At 36.4% G+C, this 22,703-nt stretch overlaps 1 protein-coding gene and 1 long non-coding RNA gene across 2 annotated transcripts; one reads left to right on the plus strand and one right to left on the minus strand.

Moving 5' to 3' along the window:
- Nucleotides 1-14,333: 14,333 nt before the first annotated feature.
- LOC131166842 (phospholipase A1 PLIP1, chloroplastic) lies at nucleotides 14,334-20,287 on the plus strand. Its single transcript, XM_058125437.1, has 6 exons — nucleotides 14,334-14,498; nucleotides 17,240-17,931; nucleotides 18,225-18,740; nucleotides 18,835-18,894; nucleotides 19,017-19,433; nucleotides 19,713-20,287. The coding sequence occupies exons 2-6, from the start codon at nucleotides 17,284-17,286 to the stop codon at nucleotides 20,130-20,132; spliced, it is 2,061 nt and encodes a 686-aa protein (XP_057981420.1). The 5' UTR covers nucleotides 14,334-14,498; nucleotides 17,240-17,283; the 3' UTR covers nucleotides 20,133-20,287.
- On the minus strand, nucleotides 17,185-21,017 carry LOC131166844 (uncharacterized). Its single transcript, XR_009139878.1, has 2 exons — nucleotides 20,679-21,017; nucleotides 17,185-17,575 (listed from the first exon to the last, which is right to left on the minus strand). It is a non-coding gene; the product is annotated as an uncharacterized LOC131166844 (long non-coding RNA).
- Between the last annotated feature and the right edge of the window lie 1,686 nt (nucleotides 21,018-22,703).

The following is a 22,703-nucleotide window of genomic DNA, read 5'->3' on the forward strand; positions in this document are numbered from 1 at the left end:
TCACGATCATGTATATGTTAGTGCTACCGCTTGCCATAAGGGGCAGTGGGAGATTGGCAGTCGATGTGATTTTATGGTAGTGTAGGCGTCCCTCTGGTGTCTGGACCAGGAGGGGCAGATCCATCGTACTTATAGACTTATGTTGATCTAGCGTGGTTAGCCATCTATTGCTAGGTCCCGCCTTTAGGCTGCACAACCCAGTCATGTGGGGGTAAGACATGACACCAACCAACTATCCATCCAGGGTATTTTAAATGTATAGTTATATGAGATGATTTATATGTATAGAAATTCGGTATGTTACCATGTTATGATAAAATATGTTTTTCCAGATACGATACAGACAATTTTATCAAGTATGATTTATGTACTGTTATACGTATAACACGAGAATACTCATATTGCCACACACTAATATTAATTTATTTTCCTTACTGAGAAGTGTCTCACCCCAGCTATATAAACATTTCAGGAGTCCCAAATAGAAGAGTGAATAGAGCTCTACAATGTTAGTGTTTGACTATGCTACCCTATCTGAAGGGTAAGTCATTTCTAGGGTCTGACAAATTTTTGAGTGGCGACCCTAGGACACTTTTTGGATATTCTGAAATTTGTGTATATATATGACAGTTGTAGTAAAACTCTGGTATTGTGTTGATTGGATATGTATATGTTTTTACGTTTCCCATTGCTTAGGTGATAGTGTTGTATTTCAGGTATATCCCCGGTACTCATGGGTCCAAGTTGATTATAATTTGTAAGGAATAATATTGATTATTATATTATGGAAAAAAAATATGGTAAAAGAGGCAGGTCATTACAGTTTGGTATCAGAGCTTAGGTTGCTAGGTTCTATAGACTTTAGAGTGCAACGGAAATGATACCAGAGTATAGGAAAAGGATTTAAGGTTTTGTTCTATAGTCTAGAGGCAAGACTTTCGTGGTGGTTTTTGCGTTTTTCCTAGGGTGACGATTTTAGGAAAACCTTAGTAAACTATTGTCGGGTTGTGTTTTTATAGTGTAGGACTGAATCTTGAAATAAGATAAGGATGTCAAGATAGGGGATATATGTTAGATGTGTAAGTTATAAGGATAGGGTCCCTAAGTCATGTTTATTGTCTTTCCAAGATGGACCCTGGAGGAGGTAGTGCCTGTAGTGACCTGCTTTTTCTTGCTATATATATTTTTTTTTTATTTTTTTATTTTTTTTACATACAATGAGATTTCACTACTCTGATACCTTTTAATATAAGTCAAATCATTATCACGAACCAGATAGGACCCATGGAATCCGAGACACAATAAACAACCTAAGCAGCGAGAAGTAGAATACATACAACCATAACCATATATACAATACCAAAGTGTCAGAATATTTTCCAAAATATACATATACAACAATACTCAAAATACCCTCATCTAGACCTAAGGACTACTTAAAATAACTACCCAAAAATACTCGCGCTATAGTCAGGGCAGTACTGTAGTCCCCTCTACCTGCGAGCCTAATCTGCTCACCTAACTAGATCATCGTAAATATATTAAATCACTGGAATGAGACAACGCTTAGTAAGACAAAATATGCTATTACTAGTGTGTGGCAGGTGAGTTTACATATTATAAACCTGATTTGGAAATACCATAAATAATTGAATATACAAAACACGTATAACATTTCATTATAGCTTATACCTATGTTGCTTAGCATAAACTATTTTTCTGAATTTTCTAAACATAATACTTCTAATATTCATAAGTATATATATGGTTTCTATAAACTTGAATATACATATATATAATAACTGAGAAAATTTCCCTAGCTGGATAACTGAAAGTCATGATTTAACCCCTCATGACAGGGTTGTGCGGCCCAAAGGCGGGACCTATCCTAGCTAGCCGACTAGGGTAAGTCAACTGAACTCCGAAAGTCAAATAGGCCTCCTCAACCCTTATCTGAAGGGGAGCCTGTCCACAACGTAAGCACGATCGACTGCTGAATACCACATACTTTCTGAGTAATGTGGTTGCACTTTGAACTGAAAATAGCTATGGTACCATGCTCTGTTGACTGATTCTGGTCCATGAGGGTCTGATACTATATACATACGTAACTAATATATCTATATTACTGTTTTGCCATGATTTTATAATAACTAAAACATTGTAAAACTGATATGCTAATCTGAGTAACTGGATGAACATTTAATGTTTGTATATCTAATTATCTGACTGAAATCATAGTATTCTGAATATGCTGTAAATATATGTTTCTATACATATACTGTAAATCATGGTATCATGAAAAATAGATAAATCATGGTATTCTGAATATGCTGTAAAATTTCTATCTACATGTATACTGAAAATCATTATTTTATAAAACATATATTTATTCCATGATATTTTTTGCCTAATACGCTATAAAATATGGTATTTGTAAACTGTATAAATACTGCACTAGTTTACTATAAACTCATGCCACACAATTTAAATAAATAAATTCACTTGTTCTAAAATTTGTATTTTCTGCTATACAAATATATTATAATCTGAATAGTAATAATCTGGTAAAACATATAATTTCTGCTGACTATCATACTAAAATTTCCTAGCATAGCATATTTCCCTTACCTGACTATCTGAGCACTAACTACTATTTGCAATCCCACGTGTGCGACATTCATAATTTCAACATCCTGAGATAACACACGTATATTTTTTCAAATCAAACAACTGAATTAACCTAAATGATTATCATACACATACTCCCCAAATCCTAAACTATAATTCATATATCATTTTACCTGGTTTCTTGAAATAATACCCACTGGGGTCCTCAACCCTTGTCTGTAAGGTCCCAAAACACCATATTCCTGAAAATATAATATCTTAATTTTACTTCACAAACCCCAGTATTTTCGCATATAATGCAGAATCTGACTTCAAATGAACTGGGTAATGCTGAAAATGCTCAAATAATCCACTCACCCTGGTTTTGGGATGGTTCCCAAGTTGGTCTAACCAACGGATTACTCCAGCAGATTTGAAAAGAATCTTCTCAGGAGTAACGTGGCGGCTTCAAATCGTTAAACCGGCGAATAACCAGGCCAGAAAGTTAGAGAGAAGGTGGAGAGGATAAAGTTAGAGAGAGGGGGTTGTATGAAGTTTTCTACGCTGAAAATCCAATTTTGGCATACTTATACACCTACTTTCGTCGATGAGACACGTCACTTTGTCAAAGCGGTCAAGAAGGGAGTTCATCAACAAATTTCAGGCCCTGAAATAGCCCTCTTGGTAACTCCTCGTTAACGAGACACGTGTCCTTATCGACGATCCCAATAAGCCACTTCATCGACGAACGCGAACTGTGACCCCCTTTACAATTCCCTTTTTCTCCCTCTTTTATTATTTAAATACCATAATTCATCAGGTCTCTACAGTGCCCATGCAAGTGGTAGTGACAGTGCGGGGCCCTCGATTGTAGGTGGGGCTGATTCAGATGTAGTACTACGCAGTATGGCTCAGCAGGTTATGGCTGAGATCGCCAGGAGCTCTAGAGAGCCAGGAGGCCCGTCTGCAGGCCATGGGTGCACAATAGAGAAATTTATCAAGATGAATCCTCTGAAATTTTCAGGAGTTGATCCTACAGCCACCGAGAATTGGATGCAAGAGATCGAGAAAGTTTTGGCAGTATTGCAGTATATAGAGGAGTAAAGGGTCACCTTCGCCACCTATAAACTAACAAGGGAGGCTGAGAGGTGGTGGATTGCTGTGAGACTTCTGGAGCAGCAGAGGATGACACTGATAGCTATGACATGGGATAGATTTAAAGAATTATTCTTTGACAGATATTTCCCAGCCACTATCAGAGAAGCTAATGTGGAAGAGTTCCTGAACTTGAAGCACGGACAACAGTCGGTCCAGTAGTATGCGGCGCTATTTATAGAGTTATCCCGCTTTGCTCTGTATATTGTTCCTAATGAAGTAAAGAAGGCAATACAGTTTGAAAAAGGCTTGAGGCGAGGAATATATAAGCAGGTGGTGGTGCTGAAGATACAGGATTTTGCTAAATTAGTTAATAAAACAGCTTTGGCCGAGGCTAGTGAGCACATGGATGCAGAGGAGCAGGGACAGAAGAAGAGATCAACGCCTTTAAGATTCCAGTAGGGATCTAGGTAGGGACAGTGGAGGAGAGGAAACTATGGCAGAGGTCAAAGGCAGGAGATTGGAGGTCGTGAGTTGCAGGCGGCGCAGAATTTTCCTGTTTGTCATACTTGTGGAAAGAGACACTTGAGAGAGTGTCAAGCAAGGAGAGTTGTCTACTATCGCTGCGGTAGGTAGGGACATCTGGTGCGAGATTGGCCTACAGCACTTGATACTGCACCTGCTCCCAGACCGTACCGGGGAGGTTATCAAGCTCCCCATGGTGGCCAGCAGAGGAATGTAGCTCCAGCGAGGGTCTATGCTTTGATTCCTGGAGATGCTCAAACGGCCGGTGATGTGGTGACAGGTATGATTAACATGTTTTCATTTAAAGTTATTGTATTATTTGATTCAGGAGTCACACACTCATTCGTGTCTATGGAGTGTATTAGATTATATGGGGTAGAAACACAGTTGTTAGACACCGAACTGTTAGTCACTACACCAACAAGGTCAGTAGTAAGGTGTAGTAGAGTGCTCCGAGACTATCCAGTTGATATTCAGGGGAAAGTCTTGCTAGCTGATTTAATAGTATTGGATATGCACGGGTTCGATGTAATTTTTGGTATGGACTGGTTGGTAGCCAATTACGCTAGTATAGACTATCGTTTGAAAGAAGTGATATTTAGACCTCCGAGAAGATCAAAATTCGGGCTCATAAGGTCGTGTGTACAATCCCCGCCTCAGTTAGTATCAGCCATACAGGCAAGGAGATTACTCCTAGATGGTTGTCATGGGTTTATGGCTTTTGTAAAGGAGGTGTCATAAAATGAATTGAAGCTGGGCAATACACCAATGGTTAAGGAATTTTTAGACATTTTTCCAAAAGATCTACCTGGGTTACCTCCCGACTGCGAGGTAGATTTCGCTATTGATCTACTTCCCAGGATGGCACCAATTTCTAAAGTTCCTTACAAAATGGCTCCAGCTGAGTTGGGAGAGCTAAAGGATCAATTGCAAGACTTGTTAAATAAAGGATTTATTTGGCCGAGTGTAGCACCGTGGGGAGCTCTAGTGTTGTTTGTAAGGAATAAGGACAGGTCTATGCTGATGTGTATAAACTACAGGGAAATTAATAAGGTGATGATCAAGAACAGGTATCTTCTACCCCGTATAGACTATTTATTTGACCAGCTTCAGGGTACACGGGTTTATTCCAAGATTGACCTTAGATCAAACTACCATCGAATGAAAGTAAAAGTAGAAAACGTCTCGAAGACAGCCTTTAGGACCAGGTATGGACATTATGAATTCCTAGTTATGTCATTTGGTTTGACGAATGCTCCTGTTGTGTTCATGGACTTAATGAATAGAGTCTTTCACCAATATTTGGACCAGTTCGTTGTAGTTTTCATTGATGATATACTGGTGTATTCGAGGAGTTTTGAGAAGCATGAGGCACAATTACGGCTAGTACTTTGGACGCTCAGGGAAAAGAGGTTGTATGTTAAGTTTAGTAAATGTGAATTCTGCCTAGAGAAAGTGTCATTTCTAGGGCATGTTATTTCAGGGGAAGGTATTTCAGTGGATCCTAGCAAGATTGAGACAATGTTGAATTGGGAAAAGCCGAAGAGTGTTCAGGAAATTAGGAGTTTCTTGGGACTGGCGAGTTATTACCATCAATTTGTTGAGGGGTTTTCAACTTTATCAAGACCTCTCACACAGCTAACCAGAAAGAATGTTAGGTTTGAATGGGATAAGGATTGCGAACAAAGCTTGTAGGAACTGAAACAGAGGCTTGTCACTGCACCAATGTTGATCATTCCGTCAGGGGGTGATGGTTACGTAATTTACAGTGACGCATCTTTGAAAGGGTTTGACTGTGTATTGATGTAGCATGGTAGGGTTGTAACTTATGCCTCCTGACAGTTGAAAGAGTATGAAAAGAACTACCTTACCCTCGATTAAGAATTAGCTGCAGTGGTGCACGCGTTAAAGATTTGGAGGCATTATTTGTATGGTGAGAGATACGAGATATTCTCTTATCACAAAAGTTTGAAATACTTTTTCACTCAAAAAGAGCTGAACATAAGACAGAGAAGATGGTTAGAACTTATTAAATACTATGACTGCACTATCAGTTACCACCCAGGGAAAGCAAATGTGGTAGCTAATGCTCTAAGCAGGTAATCAATAGGACCAACACTGGCAGCTATGGAGGTTCAGCATTCGATTCTAATGGATTTGGAGAGATTCGGTGTAGATTTGGTAGAGAGTGATCCTCAGACATTTATTGCCAAACCAAGTAGTACAGTTTACTCTGCAAGAAAGGATTAAGACAGCTCCGAGAGATGACGCAAAATTAGCCGAGCTGATAGCTAAGGTGCAGGATGGATAGGGAGATGAATTCAGTATTTCTGATGACGGTGCCTTGAGGTTCCGTCCTAGGTCGTGCGTGCCTGTAGATGCTGATATTAGAAGGATGATTTTAGAAGAGGCTCACAGGTCCTTGTACACGATTCACCCTGGTAGTACTAAAATGTATAGGGATCTACGAGAGTCTTACTGGTGGAACGGCATGAAGAGGGAAATTTTTGAGTTCATACAGCAATATTTGACATGCTAGCAAGTAAAAGTTGAGCACTAGAGGCCGGCGGATCAGTCGCAGCCACTTTACATCCCAGAGTGGAAATGTGATCATGTATCTATGGACTTTGTGACGGGTTTTCTACTGGCACCGCATGGTCAGAATGCTATTTGGGTGGTCATTGATAGATTAACGAAGACCGCTCACTTCATCCCTATTAAAGTCAATTACTCCATGGACAGACTGGCAGAGATTTATGTTTAGGAGATAGTCCGTTCTCATGGTGTGCCAGTATCTATAGTATCATATTGAGACCCACGTTTCATGTCACAATTTTGGAGGGGCTTGCAAGAGGCTCTGGGGTCTCATTTATCTTTCAGCACGGCATTTCATCCTCAGATGGATAGCCAGACTGAGAGGATGATTCAGATATTGGAAGATATGTTGTGGGCGTGCATGCTAGATTTTGGGGGTAGTTGGACTCAATTTATGCCGCTAATGGAGTTTGCATACAATAACATCTATCAGGCCATTATCAACATGGCACCTTACAAAGCGCTTTATGGTAGGAGGTGTCATTCTCCTCTATACTGGGATGATTTAGGGGAGCGACGAGTTATGGGACCAAAGTTAGTGCAGCAAGCATATGATAAAGTTCGGCTCATCAGAGATAGGATCAGTGCAACTCAGAGCCGACAGAGGAGTTACGCTGATACTCGCCGCAGAAAACTGGAGTTTGATATTGGAGATCACGTGTTTTTGAAAATAGCTCCATTAAAGGGAATTTTGAGATTTAGAAGGAAGGGTACGCTTAGCCCTAAGTTTATTGGCCTGTTTGAGATCCTTGAGAGAGTGGGGTTAGTTGCCTACCGGCTAGCCTTACCACCCGTTTTGTCCAAAATACACGACGTATTCCATATCTCCATGTTGAGAAAATACGTCCTAGATCCCTCCCATGTGATCAATTATGGTGAGATAGAACTCGGGGATACTCTGGTATATGAGGAGATACCAGTGCTGGATAGGAAAGAACAGGAATTACGCAATAAGAAAATTCCTTTTGTAAAAGTCTTGTGGAGAAATCATGCAATAGAGGAAGTTTCGTAGGAACTTGAGGAGCAACTACGACAGAAGTACCCGCATCTCTTCAATGGGGATCAGTAACAATTAGGGAAAGTTACTGATGAATATGTAAAATTTCTTTTGTGCAAGTTAGTTAGATTTAATAATTTCTAGATACGACCGAAGTACCCGCATCTCTTCAATGGGGATCAGTAACAATTAGGGAAAGTTACTGGTGAATATGTAAAATTTATTTAGTGCAAGTTAGTTAGATTTAATAATTTCTAGTAGTAGATAGTATTTTGGTTATGGGAGAATTTTTATTTTATGTGTATTGTAATCTCCCAAAACCCTAAATGTAACCACGGTATTCCTCCGCCATAAGTGAGGGTAAGTAATAAAATAATTAGTCCATTTTTCTTTAAGAGATAGTAAATCACTCAGATGGTAAATTTTGAGGACGAAATTTTTATAAGGAGGGGAGAATGTAGAGACTTGAAGAATTATGGTATTTAAATAATAAAAAAGGGAGAAAAAGGAAATTGTAAAGGGGGTCACAGCAAGTCCTCATCGACGAACACGAAGTGACTTATTGGAATCATCGATGGGGACACGTGTCTCGACGATGAGGAGTTATCGAGAGGGTTATTTTAGGGCCTGAAATTCGTCGATGATGAATAAGTGTTCGTCGACGAACTTTCTACTTGGCCTTGTCGACGAAGTGACGCGTCTCGTCAACGAAGCCAATTGCATAAATGGCTCAAATTCGGATTTTGGCGAGGAAAATAGCATGCCAACCCTCCTCTTTCTCTCTCTTCATCCCCCACCCCTTCTCTCTAGAATTTTGGGCTGAATCTTCATCGGATCGACGATCCAAAGCTGCCACGCTACTCCTAGGAAGTTTCTTTTCATTTCTGCAGGAGTGGATTGTTGATTAGGCCTACTTGGGAACCATCCCAAAATTTGGGTAAGTTAGTTAATTTCAGTATTATTGGGTATTTGGTGTTTCTGGACTGAGTAGAATATGTTAGGGAAGTTAATACTGAAGTTGTATTAGGAAAAATATCAATTTTAGGGTTTTGAGCTGGGGAACACACGGGGGTGATTTTGGATATTTTGTGGGCTTCTCAAGAAGTCAGGTAAGGGAATAAACTAAGTTAGGTTTCTTATGAAAATGTATTTACTATTTTACAGTATTTAATTTCAGGTAAATATGTATATTGTAGAATTATGTTAGAAATTATGTTGTTGATCAGAAATGTAGTTTTCATGTATAAGATCAGAAATATGATTTTAGAACAGGTTTTATGATCTGAGTATTACCCCTTTTGTGTGGCATGAGTAACATTTAACATGAAAATTATGATGATGAAATATTATGTTTTCAATATAAGCATGTTATTACTACTTTCAGGAAAATATTAAAATTATACAAGGATTTTAAAACAAAGGATTTCATATGATATGTCGGCGTAAGGGCCAAGGGCTTTTATGATATGCTATGTCGGCGTAAGAGTCATAAATTTTATATGATATGTTATGTAAGGTTTTATGAAAATATTAACATGACATATATTATTATGAAATAGTCATGTATCATTATTTGGAAATATACTATATGTTATCATAACCTGGTTGGCTTGGTTTAGGCTTTCATGAAGTACAGTATCGTAGTTATATGATCATGATCATGTATATGTTAGTACTACCACTTACCGTAAGGGGCCATGGGAGATCAACAGTCAATGTGGTTTTATGGTGGTGTAGGCATCCCTCTAGTGTCCGGACCAGGAGGGGCAGACCCATCGTACTTACATACTTATGTTAATCTAGCGTGGTCGGCCAGCCATTGCTAGGTCCTGCCTTCAGGCCGCACAACCCAGTCATGTGGGGATAAGACATGACACCAGCCAGCTATCCATTGAGGATGTTTTACATGTACAGTTATATGAGATGATTTATATGTACAGAAATTTGGTATGTTATACCATGTTATGATAAAATATGTTTTTCTAGATATGATACAGACAGTTTTATCAAGTATGATTTATATACTGTTATACGTATAATACGAGAATACTCATGTTGCCACACACTGATATTATTTTATTTCCCTTACTGAAAGGTGTCTTACCCCAGCTATTAAACATTTCAGGAGTCTCAGATAGAAGAGCGGATAAAGCTCCACAACATTAGTGTTCGACTATGCTACCCTGTCTAAAGGGTAAGTCATTTCTAGGGTCTGATGGATTTTTTGGGTGGCGACCCTAGGGCACTTTTTGGATATTCTGATATGTGTGTATGTATATGACAGTTGTAGTAAAACTCTGGTATTGTGTTGATTGGATATGTATATGTTTTTACATTTCCCACTGCTTAGGTGACAATGTTGTGTTTCAGTTATATCCCGCGTACCCATGGGTCCAAGTTGATTATGATTTGTCAAGATTATTATATTGATTATTATACTATAGAAAAAAAATATGGTAAAAGAGGCAAGTCGTTATAGAGCTCTCTTTTTAGAAAAAAAAAAAAAAAAAAGGGCAGCACCTCCATTTATTTATTGATAAACCCTCACTTTTGGCGAAAGAATACCATGGTTACAAGATAAGCAATGGGAGATTACAAAGAAAAAACTTTAAAGGCCTCCCAAAAAACAACACCAACATCCAGCCAAAAACAGGGTTACAAGTCCAAACAAAATAAAACAAAACAAAGACCTACGAAACAAACCTCACACAACAAAACAAACAAAAGATAAACAACATAAAGCATAAACCAATACCAACAGGAAATCAGCTAAACATACCTCATATAAGTCGTACCCATCTTCTCCAATTTATACAAACCATTGATAACTTTAGGAAGTTGACTACTATTTGTAAACAAACCACAGAGCTCTCATTAATAAGAATGTTGCTAGCATGTTAAATGCTTGTAGCTTGAGGTGCTCTCGGTACAATTAGAACTATAGGTGGTTTGGAGAAAGCTGGGAGAGAGAGAATATTGCGTTAATAAAAATACTACTAGCTAGTGTTTGACGATAGCTCTAGAAGTGCTCTAGGTACAATTGGCAAAGGTGTATGGTTGGAGGCTAGGATTGGGGTTCAAATGATAGTTCAAAATAAAAGGCTCCAATCACAAGGAGGCTTTTTGATTTGCTTATTCAAGTTGACTAAGATAATTAAAAAGTCTCATTTGAAAAACTATATAGGTAGGTGAAACTATTTACATTATTTTAATGCAAGACAATAGAATTGTGGTTTAATTTGAAACTCACCCACCTAATAAAATTCAATTTTTTTTTAGCTATTAGACTTAGGTTACGTATCTAGAGGCAACTCATATCCCATTCAACACCCTTTTCCATCTACTTCCTAACAATTTCATTTCTCGTAAAGTGTTTTGATTGAGTTTCTTTGAGTTTTTAGAAAGTATTAAACAAAAAATTACTACCTCCTTTCATAAACATAACTGTACATTTTCTATGCTTATTTTCTCCTTTTTTTTTTTTATTTACATATGTTTAAAGAACTAGTATTGAATAGAAGTCTTATTATTATAAAACAACAACATTTTATTCGGTGAAAGTGAAAAGAAAGTGAACTAAAAATAAAGAAGGCGAAGTTGTTTATCAATTTTCTAGATAGGAAAGAAAAAAATATTTTCCACCTTTCATATCATTGTTTAAAATTCAAATTAGTGGGCCAACTCAATAAATTCATTAGGTATTGGTTGAAGTAGTAGTAAGTCAAATTGATGGTTCAAAATCAAATGCATGAATATTTTGATTGTCAGTGTGTGTATGTGTATGTAAAAGAAAAGGAGATGGTCAATCCATAACCATTATTTTATTTTTGATTGTTAGATTAATGTTTTTGTAATTTTTTAATAAAGTAATCATTCATTAGAGAATTGATTGAATTTTGTTTTAGAAAAAGTTTGTAAAATGCATAAAAAATAAAATAATTGAAGAGCAAATAACAAAGGAAAAAAAGTAAGCACATCCATATCAAAAGCTCTAAATTGTGTATTTGTAGGAATCACTTACAATTCAAAATACAAAGGAATGACTATAAATCAATCCTTATCGTCTTCAATCATATATATATCAATATTTTAATGACCCACTAGTATTAAGTTACCCTTGTTAAAGAGAGAGAGAGAGAGAGTTTTTCAATTTTTTAGATAGGAAAGAAAAAAATAATTTCCATCTTTTCATATCATTGTTTAAAATTCAAACTAGTGGACCAGCTCAAGAAATTCGTTAGATATAGGTTGAAGTAGTAGTAAGTCAAACTGATGGTTGAAAATCAAATTCATGAATATTTTGTGTTTGTGTGTGTAAAAGGAAAGGAGATTGTTGATTCATAACCATTATTTTAGATTAATGCTTTTATAATTTTTTTAATAAAGTATCATCCATCAAGACTTGATTAAGTTTCTATTTTAAAAAAAAGTTTGTAAAATGCATAAAAATAAAATAATTTAAGAATAAATAACAATGAAAAAAAAAAACATGTTCAGATCAAAAGCTCTAAATTGTGTATTTGCAAGGATCAATTACAATACAAAATACAAAGGAATGACTATAAATTAGTCCTTATCATCTTTGTTAGAGAACTCGTCCTCAAAACTTAAGTGTTAAGGAGAGAGTAAGAGAATCTTATACTGGCTTTGGAACTGCTCACAGAGACGATGTGGGACTGGACGTACATTAATACTCCTCCTCAAATCCATGGGGAAAATGAGGCGACAAGAGTCCATGGGGGGAAATGAAGCGAGGAGAAGTCCAGCCCACGGAGGAGTTAAGCAGTCCAAGGCCCAGCTCTGATAGTATATTAGAAAACTCATCCTCAAAACCTGAATGTTATGAAGAAAGAGTTAAGAGAATCTTATACTGACTTTGGAACTGTTCACAGAGACGATGTGACACTAGACAGATATTAATAATTTTCAACCATATATATGAATCAATTTTTAGCGACTATGAGGTTGAACTCTATTAATTCCAATGACCCACTAGTATTAAGTTACCCTTGTAAGAGAGAGAGAGAGAGAGAGAGAGAGAGAGAGAGAGAGTACTAATAAGAAGGTTGCTAGCTAGTGCACGATGGTCACTGCTAGAGGGGTGTGTGTGTGTGTGTGTGTGTGTGTGTGTGTGTGTGTGTGTGAGAGAGAGAGAGAGAGAGAGAGAGCAAGCAGTAATAAGAAGATTGCTAACTAGTGTAGATCGATGGACATTGTTAGACGTGCTCCAAGTGCAATTAAATGAAGGTGTTTTGGAGAGAGAGAGAGAGAGGACACACAGTAATAGGAAGCCTACTAGCTGGTTTTGGATAGTCATCGGTGGAATTGCTCTAGTTGCAATTGGTAAAGCCAGTTTAGGGAATGGGTAGCCGGTTTTGTGGAATTGCTCTAGTTGCAATTAATAAAGCCAGTGCAGGGATTGGGTAGCTCGTTTTGGATCATCGCCAGTTGCAATTAGGGAAGCTATTTAGGGATTGGGAGAGGGGGCCAAGAGATGGCATTAATTAGAAGGGCATTAGCTGCTAGTGTTGGATTGTAGCTGCTAGTGTTGGATTGTTGCGACTAGAAGAAGTGCTCCGGGTGCAATTGGTGATGGTGGTTGGGGGTTAGGATTCAAAATGAAAGATGGGGTAATCAGACAATTAAGTTGATTAAAGTGCAACCTCAATTTAGTATCGTGTACCGAATTAAGTATTTGCTAAAAAAAGAATTAAGTAGAATAAAATGAAGTCCACTGGAGCCATAACGAAAGCAAGTCTTCATAGGACAATTGTCACTCTCGAACCTGGGTGATATATCATGATCAGGAAGAAACTTGAGTAAAACTAAGATGAAAGATGAGGTAATCAGACAATTAAGTTGACTAAAGTGCAACCTCAATTTAGTACCGTTTCGTACCAGTCAAGAATTTAGTATTTGTTAAAAAAAGAATTAAGTAAAATAAAATGAAGTAGAATCCATCTTTATAATTTTACATATTACCATTTAATTTTTTGGATTCTATTATTCCAACATAGGGAATAAACATATCACAACATTAACAAACGTTAACTAATTTATAAAATAAAAATGGCTACCTAAAATAAATTCAAATTAAGCAGATATAATTTTAAATTACAGCATAATTTTTTTAAAAAAAAAATAGAACCAGAATAAGTTAAAATGAAATTAGTAGGTATGAAATACAAATTAGCTTGGGGGGGGGGGGGGGGGGGGGGGTGGGTTTGTTTGGAAATGGGAGGAAGAGGGGAGAGGACAGGAAGGGTGCATGCGCATGCAGGCTGTCTGGACGCACACAGGTGGAGGCCGCTGCCAACCCTCCCCGCATGCAGCCGCACATTTGGCCCTCGCGCTCGAACACCCTTCGTGGGCCTCGCCCCGGCCTGAGCCTAGTGGAGGTCGTGCCACTCAATCGAGGAGCTGCCGTCCATGAATTGCGATGACATGGCAGTCAAAAAATCTACCCAATCAGATTCTCTTGGGACCTTTTTCTGCGATCTCTGTGGTTCTTAATTTGCTTTCCTTATTTTCCACCCCTTATATATATATATATATATATATATATATATATATATATATATATATATAAGCCCCCTCGATCCCTCGCCCTCAACCCCCACCCACTACCGGCGGGAATTGCAGAGAGAGTAGTCCGGCAAGTTCCACCGGTTTACAGGTAATGCTGTCCATGTCCATGCTCTCTTATTTCTGTTCCTCAACTTGTAGCTCAATTATTTCTTGGTTATCTCTTTCCCGTTTCTTGGATTTTGGATTATTGCATTAGAAGTCCTGTGGGTTTGGGCCACACAGCAGAAAGAAATAGCTCTCTGTCAACCTACACCGCTTAATTTTCACTCTGATGTTCTTAAGATTCAACTCGAAACTTATAACATAAACTAGAAATACTTGTAAGACATGATTTGCAGCCCACCAAACACAAGATATTATGTTAATATTAGGTACACGTTCAATTCACATGAGGAGAATGAAATAGAATTGGGAGGCCAGAATGTAATTAATTAAATTTTATCACTGGACTTGGTCACTCTATTCATTTAAATTTTCATTTTACTATTTTCCTGATCTCCATTAGATTTTGCAAACCAAATAATGCATTAGATTCACATGCATAATTTAACCCACTAGTATAGCAAGTATATTAAGATTAGTGGATTCTAAGAAATTATTTGAAACCTTAAAAGTATTACAAAAAAAAAGTGTTGAATTTAATGAGTGCTTATAATATATTCTGAACTAAAAAATTGATGATAGTTATAGGTGATATTTGGTTGTCTTTTAAATAAGTGGTATTTAGATATTTTTATTATACAATACTACATAATTATTTTTAAACATATTTTAAATTATAAATATTAATATTTAATTAATAATTTCATGAATAACTATTTTAATTATTTATAATTAAAATTTAAATATTAATTAAATTTAACTTTTTAGTTTACTTAATGTTAATTTGAATTAATGAATAGTTCTTTTCAATCCGAAATTGAATTATAATAACTAAGATGTATTTTTAAATATTTTTTAGACAAAAAAATTATTTATATTTTTATAATTTAAAATTTAAATGATAATTGTATCAATTTTCTAAACAAAATTTAAATATTTTATATTAACTAAAATAATATAATGCTATTTATTAATTAACAATAATCTTATTATTAATTTATAGTTATAACATATGATCATCACATTAATTTATGTTAAAAATAGTATTGATAACTAAATCAAAATTTTTAGTTTATTTAATGTTAATGAAAATTTATAGGTGGTTCTTTTTATTTATTTCATAGTTTAATTATAATTTTATTAATAATTAATAGGTTATAATGTGTAAAAAAATATTTATTTAATTTTTAATTAATAATATTGTTAATCGTTATTTTTAATTAATATTCAAATTTTTTATTGAGTAAAAATAATACAACATTATTTTTTGATTAACAATAATCTTGTTCTTAATTTATATTTATAACATATCATTTTCATATTAATTTATGTTAAGATAATATTGTTAATTAAATTAGTATTTTTAATTTTAAATATTATTCTAAATTAGTTGATGGTTTTTCTTCTTCATTTCAAAATTGAATCATGTTTCATTAATACTTAATATATTATAATAAATAGTAAAAATAATATATGATTATCTTCTAATGTATTTTTAAAATTATAAAATAGTCACTAAATTTTTTTTATATTTATAAAATTGACCCTTCCTATGAACAGTATCATTTATAATTGGCCAAAAAATTATCTTAAATTGTTTCTCAAAATTCACGTAAATAGTTTTCAAAAAGCGATTTTGAAAAAGATACTTTTTTACGTAAGTGTTTATCGTATTATAAGTAAAAAGTGCTACATATTAGTGGCAATATGAATTTGCATCATTAATTAATTGTCTGATTTGGGGCCACATGGGGGACGCACGTGCAAGTGGGTGCCTTGAATGAGTCGCAAGAAGTATATATAGTCAATGAACGTGCATGCATGCTGATGCTAATATATCACCCACGTACGAATTAATGAGCATGCATGAATGGTAATGTATCATCCAAGTTTGTCCAAATTACACTCCCCTTAGGTTAGGTTTCCCCATATATATATATATATATACACACGCACGCACGCACGCGCACACACACATCCATGTTATGAATAATAAAACTACAAATTAGGTAAATTATTTTGTGACAAAAATTTAAAATATGACAGAATATTCCTAAATGAAAATAAATTCAATTAATATTAGATAAAATTATATTTAGAAAAAAAATATTCTAGATAATTTAAACCAAATTAAAATTAAGACACTCAATCCATTTGTTTAGAAGATTAAGAGTCGAACCTAAAATAGTTAAATACTGCTTAGATTTTCTAAAGTTATAATTGTGAAGTTCCTAATATAAAACTTTTAAAATATAAATATTAGAAATTAATAATATTATAGACCTTGAGCTGCACTCCAATAATAATTTTTAATATCTTTGAATTTTTCGAACTCATTACAATTTATGAAGACAAAAAATAAAATTATAAAGAGTTCAAGTAATAAACCACTATTTAGAAATTGGAATAACAACTTATTATGAAAATGTTATATAAAAATGAAATAGTTTACATAATTACATTCCTATCGTACTATGTTCTATATTTTAAAGTTCGTGTATATGCAGTATCAAGATAATATCATTTATTTTTGTATTTTATATAATTTTGAACAAAATATAAATTTTTATATCTAACTTTGAGTGCAAACAATTTTATTGTCCTGAAGAGCCATTGTGGGGTTCTTTGATTTTCCCTTCCTATATATAATCATGCCAATACTGTGAAGATTGGAAACCTGTATAATAAGCAATATAATCTTTTTAAAAGAGACTGGGTCATTTTCAGGTTCTGTGAAGCATTGTGAGAGATACAACATCTGATACCAAACCATGACTTGCACTTCAGTCAGCATTTCAAGCTCCCAAGTAGCTGCAGCTGTAAAAGATGCATTACAAGAAGGAAAGGGAAAGGGTCTTTCCCGCTCGCACTCTGCAAAGGACCTTAGCAAACAAACTGGTCTTCGAAGGTCGTGTTCAGATCACAACCTTTCCCTGCACACCACTCGAATTCGTGCTGCATCAGCACAGCCAAAATTGAAGAGCAGCCGCTCGACTGGGATCTTGCCATTCCACTTGTCTGGTTCAGTCCTCCCGAGCTCACTTCGATCATTTCTGTCCGATCCTGATGCAAGCAAGGAAATGGAGTTAGTGGAGAACTTGGTGAAGACTAGGAATGAACCAGCAGTGATGGAGAAGGGGAAGCAAGCAAACTGGGTTGAGAGGATTGTGGAAATTAGGAGACAATGGAGCAACAGACAGCGGGCTGAGAACATAGAGAATGAAGACGATGGTCGCGATGGAGGTTGCAAAGTGGATTATGGTTCTGAAGAAGAAGATGGTGATGGAGGAAGGGGAGGGGTGAGTTTTGACCACGAATCGTTTTCAAGATTCTTGGTTCAAGTACCTTGGACCGATACCAAGGTTTTCGCTAAACTGGCTTTCCTGTGCAACATGGCTTATGTAATCCCGGAGATCAAGGTATGTTTTGTTTCATGCATGTGATCAATGGCCCTCAATTCCTACAATAGACCACCCACCCATTTGTAAGATGAAGAAATGACATATTCATGTCTTCTCCCAAATATTTTCCACATTCAAATAGAACATTTAAGGATTTGCCCCTCGGAGGTTCTCATCCTGGTTTTCTGTTAATAAAAACTGAGGCATGTTAAGATTAATTTCTGCCCAAAGCCCTTCCTGGTATTTTTCACTACTGTACATTGAAAGGAAGAAAAATAATAATAAGTAAATTCATTTCCTTTCTCATGCAGGATAAGGATTTAAGAAGATACTACGGCCTGCGGTTCGTAACTTCTTCCATTGAGAAGAAAGCAGTGGCCGCTGTAAAAGCAAAACTCAATTGTAACTCCACCCAGTTACCCGTAGCAGCTCCTGCTTCCAGTTTGGAGAATTGCATGAGCACGGAGAAGAAAAAACGCCCGTTCCATCCCGTGGCTTATGAAATTGCTGCTTCTGCTGCATGTTATGTCAAGTCCTGTGCCAAGGACTTCTTATACCTCGGGTCTGAACCACAGAAAGAGAGTGAGAATTCGGATTCACATGGTGGCGAGGACTGCCCACAAGAGGGGAGAGGGAGCTCTACTTTGCAAGCAAGTACCTCAAAGGTAGCTGCATGTGTGACTGCATCAACAATGACGGCAGTGGTAGCTGCAGGGGAGAAGGAAAAGCAGGAGACAGCAAAAGACCTCCAATCGCTCCACTCTTCACCTTGTGAATGGTTTGTTTGCGATGATCTAGGAACATGCACCCGCTGCTTCGTCATCCAGGTAACTTCTACCAGTCCAGACAAGCCAATTAACGTAACAGAGGATTTTTATAATATAGAATTAATTATGGTGGCTATATGTTTGTGAGCTGCAGGGATCAGATTCACTGGCATCTTGGCAGGCAAATCTACTATTTGAACCCACCAAATTTGAGGTAACGCTAAACGCATAATTCTCAGAAATTAAATGAATCACCTCCCATGGGAAAACATTCAAGTAACCAAGGGAGGCGAGAAACACCAGAGAAAAATTCAGAATATTTTGTTTGATCTGTAGGGGATGGAAATGCATGTTCATAGAGGAATTTATGAAGCTGCTAAAGGTATATATGAGCAATTCATGCCAGAAATTATGGATCATTTGAATAGATATGGGGAACGAGCAAAGCTTCAATTCACCGGCCACTCCCTAGGGGGTAGTCTTTCCCTTTTGGTGAACTTGATGCTGCTAGCCAGGAAAGTTGTCAACCCCTCCAGTCTTCTTCCTGTTGTGACCTTTGGTTCACCAAATGTGTTCTGTGGAGGGCGAAAGATCCTTGAGAAGCTAGGGCTACATGAAAATTGTGTCCATTGCGTGATGATGCATAGAGATATCGTCCCAAGAGCATTCTCCTGCAACTACCCTAACCACATCGCACAAGTCCTCAAAAAATTGAATAGCTCTTTCCGATCGCATCCTTGCCTAAATAAAAAGGTAAAAAATATTTTCTTCATCAGTTTTCTGAAGCATCATGACTATTTAAGTTGCTTGTCATCCATGTTTGTTCTGTATAATGTTGAGGACAGTGGGCATGTACAAGAATATAGAAAACCATCTCTTCAGCCTAGTTAACATGTATATATTTATATCATATGTCAATATTCAGAAGAATAAAACACAAAAAAAATTCATTTTGAAATATATATATCTTTTCACTTTCAAGCTTCTTGTTGGTTTCTCTCATTCATTTCTTGTTTATGGGCCTTTATGCAGAAACTGTTGTATGATCCATTGGGAAAAGTATTCATTCTCCAACCAGATGAGAAGTCATCTCCCCCCCACCCTTTACTACCGCCAGGGAATGCACTCTATGCCTTGGACAAGCTCCAAGGCAGATCTCCTGCATCCGCCCTCAAGGCCTTCCTCAATTGTCCCCATCCACTTGAAACGTTAAGTGATCCAACAGCCTATGGCTCAGAAGGAACAATCCTCAGAGACCATGACTCAAGCAACTACATGAAGGCAGTGAATGGGATTATAAGGTTACATTCAAAGGAGGTTGTTCGGAAAGTCAGAAAACAGAGGAACCTTCTGTGGCCGCTACTAACTTCGCCATCTCCGCATGCATGGAGAGACGGTAGCAATTTGGAGAACGCAAGGTCGGTGACTAAAGAAATCATGACCAGTGTCTGAAATTTTGGGGCTTTCCTAAAACACATATAATGTTCCACACCCAACACTGAATCTGGGGTTGGTTCGTATACATTTCAAGTGCATTTGCTTCCAACTCCTTGGCTGTCATATCTTAATATACCATTTTGGCAGTAAACAAAATGTTAATTTCAGTCCACGCGTACTGACTACCTCATCCTGATGCATCCCTCACTGCAGGTACAGAAGGCTCTGTATTCATACCTTTGCAAAATAGACTGTGTCCATAAATACCATCAAAATTTTTACATAATGTTTCTTGTGCCCAACTGGCCCTAATTCCCTAAGGGCTCAAAATACCACCAAAAATTTGACATAATGTTAACCATGTGAGAGATTTTAATAGCCATAAACAAAGGAAGAGAGCAAGCTGATCAAACACTGATCTGGAATAGTGAGTCCCAGAAGTATAACTTCAAGCAAAAGATCAAGCTGGGATAGTAAGTTACAGTGATAAACTTCAAGATCTATGATAACCAAATCCACAGAAAAGGTAAAAGCACGCAAAGAAGATTCCCAGTAACGTACCATTGATAACGTACCATTGACAGGTCAAGTTGCACAGCACATGCCATATGCCAGTATAAATGTTCAAAAACTGAACTGGAGTCTAAAATTTATTTGCAGTTTCCTGGATGGCACTCTTCAGAACTCTAATACAAATTATAAAAGCACTGAGGGGGGTCATATAATTCTTTGCTCCTCTCAGGATACAGAAAGACCGACTGTTTGGTATGCTGGAATGTAATGAATTGGAAGTGGAATGAATTAATGGAATGAAATATATATATATATATATATAATTATTGGTATATAAGATAGATAGTGGCCCAGAGAGTAAGCGAGGGAGGATTCAAACCACTCCCCGAAGCAGCGCCCCTTGGAGTTCATATTGGTTAACTTATTTGGGCGAAAAACCAGAAAGATTGGGACCTTTATCAGTAGAAAAACAATGACAAGAAAAACAAGTGCAACATTTCAAAAATATTTTGAACTTCCTACAATTCCTATTAGGACGGATGGAAAGGGTAAAACAAGAAGCATGGGTGCTACAGTGTCTTTTATCAGCCATACTAAGCACTGCAGCTAAATTTCGACCCCCAAACACACTAGTTTCTATTTCATCTGTGGTCTTCCGATCTGAAAGTAAATCTTTTGATTTATTTTTCTTTAGGCACTCAGTTCTATGCAGAGATAATTAAATAAATATTTTTAATTATTTTAATTCAGTAAAACTTTCATCCTCCTGAAATGAAAATCTTATATGTTCCTTTCCTACGGTTCTTTTTTACTTCACATTTGCAGTTTCTTTTCTTAATAAGTTTCTCTTGTTATCAAAAATAAATAAATAAATGGAACATCTTTCACAAAACCTTAAGTTGATTGTCACACGTGAAGATGCAGGAAAATAGATAGAAAAAAAATAACCAATATAGCAACAAAAATCAAACCTAAAAATCTCATAAATCAGAACTTTGATAGTTAATAAAATCTCAAGCCATTAGGCATGGACCAACAACATATATTAGGCTAACACTCACAGAAAGTATTCAACTAAACAAGTCCACGCCATCCACTTGAAACGTTAAGTGATCCAACAGCCTATGCACCACATCTATGGTTTTTCATCTATAATCTTATATGTTATCTATGACTAGTAAATTTAAGCATAAAGCTAACTAATAATGACCGAGGACTCATGTGGTGCATCACATCAAACAACCTAACCCCCCCCCCAAAACCAAATTCTAACATGTAAATAAATACAAGGTTTTTGGCTTTTCAGTTCCAATTACCTTAAAATGAAAAGTGAAATTGAAAACTAGTTTAGTAAAAAATTAGGAACCAAAATCGAACCAAAAATAAATAAACTCAAAAAGAAAGTTATTCTATTTTGGCCCAGTTTCCAATTTTCCAATAAATTTTAACTACCCTTCATCCCAACTTCCCAAGCATTGCTAGCTGTAGATGCAATGCATGGTAGACACCCATTTTTGCCCCACCCCAAATAAATAAATAAATAATAAGTTTCTGTTATTTTTTTTTTTTATTTACTATATTTTGATTTTTTCATCATTATCTCATCATATTATTTTTATAATTATTATAACTTTACTATTATTATGACTGATATTGATGGGTGAAGAGGAACACTCAGTCACTGGTTGTGACTGAAACTCAATGAGGATAAATTCAAGAACAATTTATTTCAATCAGAAACAATACACAGAGGAAGCAACTCTCTCTCTTTCTCTCTCACTGGCTTTACACTCTCAACACACCACACTTACAATGCACACACACTCACCTATTTATAGCAATTACAGAAACCAAATAATCAACAATGGTGGGAATTTAAACTTCAACGATTGTGGCTGGTTTGGTAAGGTTGGTGGCCAAATCTTGCTTAACTTCAATGGAGGTGGGCTGCCGGTTGATGAAGCTGCTGCAGTCAAATTTTTGCTGCCACCGTCCCACTGTTCTCAAGTTTAATCTTCAACATCCCCCCTTAAACTTGACTCTCCTAACTTTGTCATTCCGAGCATTGTCTTC

Source organism: Malania oleifera, chromosome 10, assembly GCF_029873635.1.
Source record: "Malania oleifera isolate guangnan ecotype guangnan chromosome 10, ASM2987363v1, whole genome shotgun sequence".
Lineage (NCBI taxonomy): Eukaryota > Viridiplantae > Streptophyta > Magnoliopsida > Santalales > Ximeniaceae > Malania > Malania oleifera.